At 36.1% G+C, this 10,355-nt stretch overlaps 1 protein-coding gene across 1 annotated transcript in view; it reads left to right on the top strand.

Moving 5' to 3' along the window:
* Positions 1-2,571: 2,571 nt before the first annotated feature.
* The window catches only part of CBG18580, a gene marked incomplete at both ends in the record, with an annotated part of 29,466 nt that continues 21,682 nt past the window's right edge, over positions 2,572-10,355 (top strand). Inside the window, 10 exons of the mRNA XM_045238470.1 lie at positions 2,572-2,877; positions 3,715-3,878; positions 4,110-4,502; positions 4,703-4,815; positions 5,611-5,951; positions 6,607-6,913; positions 7,258-7,406; positions 8,109-8,732; positions 9,235-9,345; positions 9,696-10,100. Of these exons, the coding sequence (XP_045096521.1) occupies positions 2,572-2,877; positions 3,715-3,878; positions 4,110-4,502; positions 4,703-4,815; positions 5,611-5,951; positions 6,607-6,913; positions 7,258-7,406; positions 8,109-8,732; positions 9,235-9,345; positions 9,696-10,100 (2,913 nt within the window). The remainder of the gene's footprint in view (positions 2,878-3,714; positions 3,879-4,109; positions 4,503-4,702; positions 4,816-5,610; positions 5,952-6,606; positions 6,914-7,257; positions 7,407-8,108; positions 8,733-9,234; positions 9,346-9,695; positions 10,101-10,355) is intronic.

The raw sequence follows: 10,355 nt of genomic DNA, 5'->3' as shown, positions 1-10,355 counted from the left end.
AAAAGTAAATCAATATTTTAGAACCAATGTACCCTAAGAACTCGATGTACCCTCGATGTACCCTTTTTCGATGTACCCTTGGATCGTGGGCCCTCAAGGAATTAGCTGTCAGTGAGGATCAATGATGGGGAAAACATAAAGCTTTGCCCGCGAAGCTCAGGCGGTTTTCGGTTTTTAACTTTGTTCAAAGACAAGATACAGTACCCTACTTAGTCTCATTTTGTAGATTTTAAGTTCTTCTACAATTTGCAGTTTGGCCGATCTAAAATTATCAGACCTGAAGAAATCTAGGAAAAAGTCCGTTTTTGGTCTGTTTTAGATCAGTTTTCGGCCCATAGTTAGCCTGTTTTTTCGCCCGCTTTCGGTCCGTTTTTGGCCCGTTCTTGACCCGATTTTGGACCGTTTGTGGCATACTTCTAAACTGTTTTTGGTCCGTTTTTCGCCTGTTTTTGGCCGGTTTTTGATCTGTTTTTGGTTTATTTTTGACACAAAAGGTCAAAAGTGTGTCAAAGAGAGATAAAAAACGGATTAATTTCTTTGGATGTTAAAAAATTCGAAAAAAAATTTTAAAAAACCAAAAAATCAAGAGATCGAAAATCTGAAATTCGGAAATTCAGATATTCGAAACTTCAAAACTTCACTTATTGGTCCATTCTTCGTCCATTTTTGGTTTATTTGGTCCGTTTTCAGGGGTTTTAATATCTAATCGTATGTATGTGTCGTTTTTTTCTCATTTCCATATGCTAATCTCCCCTCCCCTCCTACAGGTGACCCCTCATTTTTCCCCTCACAATCAGAACAAACATATATACAAGCGTTCCCCTCCCAGCTTCAGGTAAAAAGAAGAGTAACCATCTGCTTCATTGGTGTGTCTGCGTCTCTCACCTGTACACACTATCTCCATCTGTATTGACTCAAGCATCTAGGTGTCCCCTTCCTTTTCCTTCAGACGGTTTTCCTTCTTTTTCTCTCACCACTCTCCTCGTTTCCAATACTCTCTCTGTGCTATATGCATATTTGCCCTTATACCATAGGTAACATACACAGGACATTTTGGCTCTCTTCTTCTCTCTATCTATACATGTCTTGTTATTGATTTCGATATGGTCTTCCATGAGTCATCTAGATTTTTTTCTTTTTTTTTCTCAAAATTTTATTTTTTAGAACTAAAAAATTCTTTAAAATATTTCTCAGATTTTTTGAAATTTTAGGAGAATTTGGCTCGTTTTTGGCCCGTTTCAGCTGATTTTTAGTCTGTTTCAGATGAAATTTTCTACGAATTTTGGAAATTCAGAAATTCAGAAATTCAGAAATTCAGAAATTCAGAAATTCAGAAATTCAGAGATTCAGAAATTCAGAAATTCAGAAATTCAGAAATTTAGAAATCCAGAAATTCAGAAATTCAGAAATTCAGAAATTCAGAAATTCAGAGATTCAGAAATTCAGAAATTCAGAAATTCAGAAATTTAGAAATCCAGAAATTCAGAAATTCAGAAATTCAGAAATTCAGAAATTCAGAAATTCAGAAATTCAGAAATTCAGAAATTCAGAAATTCAGAAATTCAGAAATTCAGAAATTCAGAAATTCAGAAATTCAGAAATTCAGAAATTCAGAAATTTGAAAACTCAGAAATTCGAAAACTCAGAAATTCGAAAATTCAGAAAGTCAGAAATTCAGAAATTCAGAAATTCAGAAATTCAGAAATTCAGAAATTCAGAAATTCAGAAATTCAGAAATTCAAAAATTCAAAAAAAAAAGAAATTCTAGAAATTAGGATTTTTATAGAAAATACTCCATAGTGAAAATTCAAACTTTTTGAACTTTTTGAATTTTTGTGAATTTTTGAGTTTTAAATTATGATAATTATGATAATTTACGGATTTTTAATTTTTCAAAAGTTAATATTTTTGGAATTTTTAAAAAAAAATTCCAAAATAATTTTTCTATCTATGAATCATCTTTTTCCTATTTTCCCCGTCCTCTCATATTTTTATCACCATATAAGGTGTTTGTTTGTTTTATCATTTTATCAATGCGAACAAGAAATGTCCAAATTTTCACAAAAAAATAATTTTTTGAAATAATCATAATTTTTCAAATTCTCTTCAGATTTTATAAGTTTGGTATCAAAATATGGGAAATTCAATTTTAAATTAAATAGCAACTATTTGAAAAAATCAACTTGAAAAAAAAATTTGCTCAGAAAATGATATTCTTAAAAATGTTTTTTTTTTGAAAATCTCAAAAATTTGAAATCTCTCTAACTCTCTTCATTTACATGCTATTTCCATGGTTCTACTATCAAAATGTAGGAAATTCAATTTTACATCAAATTTCAACAATTTCAAACTTTCCCCCAAAAGATTTCACCCAAAAAATGCTGCTCGAAAAATTGATTTTTTGAAAATTTCCAAAAAAAATCAAAATCTTGAAATCCCTCTAACTCTCTTCTTTTCTATCCTATCCCTATGATTTCACTACCAAAATGTAGGAAATGTTTTCTTCTCTCTATTTACAACATTTTTCTTATTCAAAACTTTTTTTATACCCCCAAAATTGTAGTTGAATGAATGATCCTACGGACTCTCTTACTGATCCTCATCGCTCAAGTCACATGGTGTCAAATCGGTCAACCAGGACAAGCACCCGGTCAAGTACCGCTGGACCCAGGATACCAACAACCGCTAGAACCAATCAAAAATATTCTCCAAGGATCATACGGTAACAATGTGACACTGTACTTCCGGAACAGTCCGTATCGTGTAATGGGTGATTTGACTGTTGAATATGGCGTCACCATGGATATCGAAACGGGTACAAGACTGTATTTTGATACGGGTGTCGGTTTAATCGTTAAAGGAACCCTCAGAGCAATTGTGAGTTTTTTTTTTACTTTTCGAGAAAAAAAATTTCGAAAAAAATTTTTTTTTTCACAAAATTTTAATATTTTTTTTCCTAAAAATCATGAATCTCCAACCCTGTAAACCTAGAAAAACACCAAATCCTTTCTTGGGAATCGAGCCTTTGACCTTCTGCACCATATCCATCTCTCTTACCCACTGCGCCACTCCCGGGCGGCGCCCACAGGGCGCCGCGGCAGCTTGGCGCAGTGGGTAGGAGGGAGGGATTTGGTGCGGAGGGTCATAGGTTCAATTCCCAAGTGGGGGATTTTAAGTTTTTCTAGGTTTTCAGGTTTGGAGAATCTTGATTTTTCGATTTTTATCAAAATTTGAAAAATTTGAATTTTCGAAATTTCGAACTTCTAATTTCCAATTCTTTCGCCCATTTCACTTTATACCTACATTGTCCTTTTCATTCAAATTTCCCATTTTATTTGCATAGTATTGTATTCATTCCGCTTGGTGGTGTTCCCTTTTCGAACATTTTCCAATTTCTCTAATATCTCTGCGTCTCTCACTATGGGAAAGTTGGGGATTGTAGTTTTAGAGACCTTGAGGATTCATAGGATCATAAATGTCTAGAAATTGAAAAAAAAACTATAAAAAATCCCAAAAAAAAGTTTTTTTTTTCAAAAAACTTTTTGTGAAACTAGCTTTATAGGATCATAAATGTCTAGAATCCCAAAAAAAAATTCAAAAATTTTCAAAAAATACCCTGTTTTTGTTTCGTAGGGTATTTTTTGAAAATTTTTGAAATTCTTTTTTTGAAATTTTTTTTTTTGAAAAATCCCAGAATTTCCTCAAAATTTCCAGGGCAATGAATTCGCGCATATCGAAATGCTTCCATATCAACAGCAAATCAATTATGACTCCGAGATGCCCAAATTTCGGCTGGTTGACGGTCCTACAGTAAGACAAGGACGCCTACAAGTGCAATTCAGGGATCGATGGAGATCCGTGTGTACGATGGTCACTAAGTGAGTTTTTTTTTTTTTGATTTTGAAATTTCCCAAAAAAGCAAAAAACAAAAAATCCCCACCTGGGAATCGAACCTATGACCTTCTGCTCCGAAGACATACCTCTTACCCACTGCGCCGCCATGCGCTTAGGCGCCCTGTGGGCGCCGCGGTAGGGGATATGACGCAGAAAGTCAGAAGTTCGTTGTGGTTTTCTAGTTTTGCAAGTTCAATTTTGAAAAAAATTTTCAGCTGGACCTCCATCGACACTGGAACGGCGTGCCGTTCCATGGGCTACTCGGACGGAGGATTCTGGAAATGGATGCTACGAAACAATGACACGTATCCATTCGTAATGCCAAGACCTGATTGCCATGGATCCGCAAAAAACCTATGGGATTGTCCAGCATTCTCGGACCCAAATAAGATCAGATTATCTGAAAATTTGTGTCAAGGAGAAGATGATTTGGGGATTTATTGTTGGGGACCTCCCACGTTTCAAGGGTGGGCGAGACATTGGAAAGGGATTCAGATTCTGAATTCTCCGTTTCATTATGTGAATTCGGACCCGGATTTGGTGGCGGTGAATCGAGAATCGAATTCGAGATTGGAGTTTGTGGATATACTGTATGCTGGATATGATGGGTAAGTATTCTGGTAATTTTTTTGAATTTCGAGTTTCCGAATTTTCAAAAACTGTAATCTCAGAATTTAGGATTTTTATTGAAATTCCGGATTATCCCAAATTATGAAATTTTCTAATTCCAGAATTTACGAATTTTTGAATTTTTGAATTTTTGAATTTTTGAATTTTTGAATTTTTGAATTTTTGAATGTTTTTCCAGATCCATCAAAAACGTCACATCAGCTTTATACATCGAAGGAGTGCCTCCTATAATGAATGGGTTACGAATAGAGCATAGTGCACGGGATGGCTTGCAGTTGTTGGATACAAACGGTAAGTAGTATTGTACCTGCACATCAAACTTTTTTCAAAAAATAAGTCGTGTTTATACTCATTTTGATTGCCTTGACCAGCTGATTTCAAAAATTTTCACTCCAAGCTTTTATCTCGAAAACTGACAAAGTTACAGTATCATTTACAAGAGGGCGCCGCGCACCGTCTAGCTTCTCTGTGATCTCTCCCTCTTTTTAGGTTTTGGACTGTATCTCGGCTCATAGTGACACGAATTCGATGAAACCAACATTTTTGGAATAAATAGAATAAGACGGTTCGAATGAGTATTATTGACATGTTTTTCAGTATTTTTAGTTTTTATGAAATTTCCAAAATTTTCAAATTTTCAAAAAACCTTGTCATGTATATACTCAATCAAACCGGTTGAACTTGCTCATTTCAAAAAACTAAGTTCCAAGCTTCTATCTCAAAAACTGCTAAAGCTACAGTACCATTTACAAGCGCGCGGCGCCCTCTAGCTTCTCTGCGCTCTCTCACCCATTTTACGTATTTGGCTATATATTGGCTCATAGTGACTCAAATTGAATGAAAACTATATTTATGAAATCAACATACCTAGACGGTTAAAATGAGTATAAATTTGACATATCTTTGAGAACTTCGATTTTTTGAAAAATTTCAAAAATTTCAAAGATATGCCAAAAACTGGGAATTCGTTATCTGAACATGGGTTGGGATAGAATTGCAAAGTTTGAATATATTTCTTATGTGCCTAAACCGTAGTTTTGAACACTGCAAAGCTCGTCATGCCACTGAAAATCCTAACATTTCCAGGACCCGCCATAATAGCCAACTCAACCTTCTCCCATAATCGAGGTCATGGAATTTTTGTCGTCAACACCACAGATGCCCGAATTTTCATAAATAACACTAGAATCGAAGGGAATTGGGGTGATGGAATATGGTATAAGCAACGGACGGGCGTCACATTGATTGATTACGGTATTCGAGAAAAACGTGGAATCGGATCCGGAAGGTTGGAAGAGGAAAAGCCAAGAATCGATATGTGTGGAGATCACAAAATTTCTGATAATCACTTTTTTCCACACTTGATTTCTGTTAATTTGAAAAATCGAACGTTTTTGGATCCGAGTCAACCGTCGAGTTGTTGGATGGTAAGCCTTTCTTTTGAAAAATTGGAAAACATGTTTTTTTGACAGTTTAAAAAAAAATTCAAAAAATCAAAATTTCCAAAAATATGTCAAATTTATACTTATTGGTCTTAACTTGCGAGATTCTTAACTTGCGAGATTCAAAAATATTACTTTTGGCAAATTTGAACAACTATGAGCCGAGATACAAGCAAATACGTACAGCGATGAGAGAGCGCAGAGAAGCTAGACGGCGCGCGGCGCCCTCTTGTAAATAGTACTGTAGCTTGATCAGTTTTTGAGGAAGACGCTTATAATCTAGATTTTCGAAATTCGCAAGTCGAGACGGTCTGAATAAGTATAAATTTGACGCATTTTCAAAAATTCTATATATAAGAAAGATTCTAAAATATTCCAAAAATAAGGGCTGTACCGGCGCTTCTTTGAGCCTATATATCTTGGTTCCTATGATAGGTATCAAAATGTGTCAACTGATAAATTGTTTATCATAATATCAGCTATATTCTATGACTTTACAATGTTTTCATATCTTTAACATGTACCGAGATAATTGAGCTCAAAGACAAAGGCTTGTGTGGTCTTCTATCAGAGGAAATACGGTATCTCACGGCATTTTTGTTGCGTTTCCAACTAACTTTAAATCTGAAAATATTTCCAGACTGTCTCTCTTCCACCCCGTCTACCGTACACCTACAGTCTCCAATGGCTACACATTCGAAATTTGAATCCATCAAAGACCCAAACCACTCTTCTCATCTGCGATTCCAACAACCCCGACGAGAATCATTGCTCAACTCCAAGATTTCGAATTCCGATCCGCGATCAAATTTATCCGCAAAGTGTCTCTCTGAAAAGTTCTGGAAAGCCATTGTATTTAGCATTGGAGCACGTTTTGGATAGTGAGCAGGCTGGATATGTTCAAAGAGACGTTCATTTGCTTTTCAACATTCATGCGTCGGTTTTAGGTGAGTTTTTGGAGTTTTTGAAAAAATTTGTGGTGCTAAATTTATACTCATTCAAACCGTCAAATTTCGCTGATTCCAAAAATATAATTGTCTCTAAAATTGGGCCCACATGAGCCGATAAAAAGCCAAATACGTTCAGTGGGTGAGAGAGGACAGAGAAGCTAGACGGCGCGCGGCGCCCTCTTATAAATGCTACTGTAACCCGGTCAGTTTTTGAGAAAAACACCTGAAACTCAATGTTTTAGAATCAGAAAGTCAAGACGGTTCGAATGAGTATAATTTTAACAAAGTTTTTTCGAAAATTGAGCATCTTGGAAATTTTGAAAAATGAAATATTTTTTCAGACAAAGCCTACTATGGCCTGAACGTTACCAATTGCATCATTGAGAAGAATACGGGAAATGGAGTGTTCGCAAATGATATTCGAGAGAGGACATCGCTGACTAATGTGACTTTGGATGAGAATCAGGGATACGCTGGTTTTTTGGTCAAGGTGAGTAGAGTGAATTTTCCGAAACATCAATTTCATACTCAATCGAACCGTCTTGCTTCGCTGATTCCAAAAAATTACTTTACAACCTTCCATCTCAAAAACTGACCAAATTACAGTACTCTTGAGAAAGGAGCGCCGCGCGCCGTCTAGCTTCTCTGCGCTCTCTCACCATCTTTACGTCTTTGGCTATATATTGTCTCATAGCGGCTTAAATTTGATGAAAACTATATTTTCAAAATCAGCATGACTAGACGGTTTGAATGAGTTTTAATTTGGTCCACTTCCTAAAATTTTGAATTTTGTAAAAATAAAAAAAAAATGTTTCAAATTTTTTTTTTTATGTGACAAGTTTATACTCAATCAAACCATTTTGACTTGCTGATATCAAAAAATTAAATTTCAAGCGTTAGTCTCCAAAAGTGACGAAGTTACAGTACCATTCACATGAGGGCGCCGCGCGCCGTCTAGTTTCTCTGCGCTCTCTCACCCCTTTTACGTTTTTGACAGCATCTCGGCTCAGAGGTGCTCAAACTTGATGAAAACTAAATTTTCCTAATTAGAAAATTTAGACGGTTCGAATGAGTATGAATTCGATATACTTTTTAAATTTTGAATTTTTTGAAAATTCCAATTTTCGTCCTAAATAAGCGAATTTCCACTTTTCAAAAAAACTTTTCAAAATCAAATAATCTGTAATTCCAGGACGGCGCCGCTGATATCTGGCTGAACGAGACCCGGATTTTTCGCAATTGGGGTGATGGAATGAATATTTCGTATGCTGGTGGATCGATAATGGTGAATGGGACCAGAATTGAGAATAATCGTTGGAGAGGCGCCGCAATTCACTATAACCAAACGATTCCATTTTTTCCACTATACAACGAAGTGATTTTTAAAGGACGCCCATCGAACAACAAATTCTATCTGCCTACAGTAATCTCCGAAAATGAGTGGGGTGGTTTATTGATTGGAAACTATTGTGCTTACGGGAACGAATCGCATTGGAGGTGGAATTTCAAAAATCCCCCTATCCAGTCCTTATTTCCAAAATTGGAATCAAAAATTTTGATCTCGTGGGTCGAATTTCTAAAAAATCAATATCACCCTTCCCTGGAAATCTTTTCGTGTCGAGACCCATATGTGACCCAGAATTTAATCGATATTACCGGAAATCGAATCGATGGAAATTTGGGATTTGGAATGAGGATATCACCGGCGGTTAACATGCACACACTGATAAGCTCTAATCAGTTCTTGCATAATAATGATACGGCGTTGTATGTGAGGAATGCACAATGGCCAGAGCTTGCGAATTTGCCAGCAGAGGTAGGTTAGAAAAAATAGTTCAAATGAGGTCAATTTTAGCTTTGAAAATATCAAACCCAAAAAATTTCGTCATGACCTATAAACCCAAAGAATTAGGTCATGACCTAGAAAACCCAAAAATGAGGTCATGACCTAGAAAACCCAAAAATTAGGTCATGACCTAAAAAACCCAAAAATGAGGTCATGACCTAGAAAACCCAAAAAATTTCGTCATGACCTATAAACCCAAAGAATTAGGTCATGACCTAGAAAACCCAAAAATCAGGTCATGACCTAGAAAACCCAAAAATTAGGTCATGACCTAGAAAACCCAAAAATGAGGTCATGACCTAGAAACCCAAAATATTAGATCATGACCTAGAAATTCAAAAAAATTGGTCATGACTTAGAAACCCAAAAAACTAGGCCACGACCTAGGAATCAAAAAAATTAGGTCATGACCTAGAAACCCAAAAATTTAGGTGATGACCTAGAAAATACAAAAAATTAGGTCATTTTTCAGGTCACAATCTCCAAAAATGTGTTCAAATTCAATCATGCCAAATATATCATATCGATTGGAATGAACGAGGATGCGAATAAGCAGTTTTTGACATTCAATCAACAAAATGAGGTGGGTTTTTTGAATTTTTTGACAAAAAATTTCAAAAAAAAACCCAAAAAAAAAGTTTGCCATCCAAAGGAATCGAACCATGGTCTTCTGCTCCAAATCCATCCCTCGCACCCACTGCGCCACCGTGCGCTTAGGCGCCCACAGGGCGCCGCGGTAGCTCAAAGCGCGTGCGTGGCGCAGTGGGGAAGAGAGATGACTATGGAGCAGAAGGTCATGAGTTCGATCCCTTTGGATGGCAAACTTTTTTTTTGGTTTTTTTTACGCTTGTATTTTTGGATTTTAGCAAGTTTCTCGCAAAATTAGAAAAAAAGTTTCAACAATGTTTTTTCAAAATTTCGAAAAATTTCCAGATTCGCGCCAATACCGTATTCGACCCATTCCCTTCCCTACCTCCAAGAAGTACACCATACGCGGCACTAGTCGTATCATCATCAAATGTTCGAATTCATCGTAATTGTTTCAACAATGAGCGAGCTAAATACGAAATAGCTACCGAGCTAGAGAGACATGCGAAATGGATTGACGCCAGAGAGAATAATTGGGGATTTCAAGAGATTCCAAGATTCATCGACAAGTTTTTCGATCAATTCAATCGATATTCATTGGCATCCATTGATATTGATCCTTATATGGCTGCTTGTAACCAGAGGATGCCTTATATTAGTTTGTTAAATGGACAGTTTCGACAGTTTAAGAAGGCATCCGAACCGAATAAGTTGGGAGGAATCATTTATGAGAATCATGATTTGTTGAAGGTGATTAATTGTGTCTTGAGCGCGTTATCTCCATCAAAATGACTATAAACATGATATTTTGGAAAAAGTTAAAAGGGGACTCCGACCAAAAATTTTTATTGCATTAAAATGTGTTAAAAGTTATCTGTTCTTCAAATATTATTGCGAAAAAATTCAAAGAAAATCCGAAATCCCCGAAAAACGGCGTTGAAAAGGAAGAAAATTCAAAAAAAGGTGCCGCCGGGGGACGAGGATTTTCAGTGAGAAACCTAGGCC

Source organism: Caenorhabditis briggsae, assembly GCF_000004555.2.
Source record: "Caenorhabditis briggsae complete genome, chrV, whole genome shotgun sequence".
NCBI classification, from domain to species: domain Eukaryota; kingdom Metazoa; phylum Nematoda; class Chromadorea; order Rhabditida; family Rhabditidae; genus Caenorhabditis; species Caenorhabditis briggsae.
Note: the sequence above shows the minus strand (reverse complement) of the source record. Positions and strands in the feature narration are given on the sequence as shown.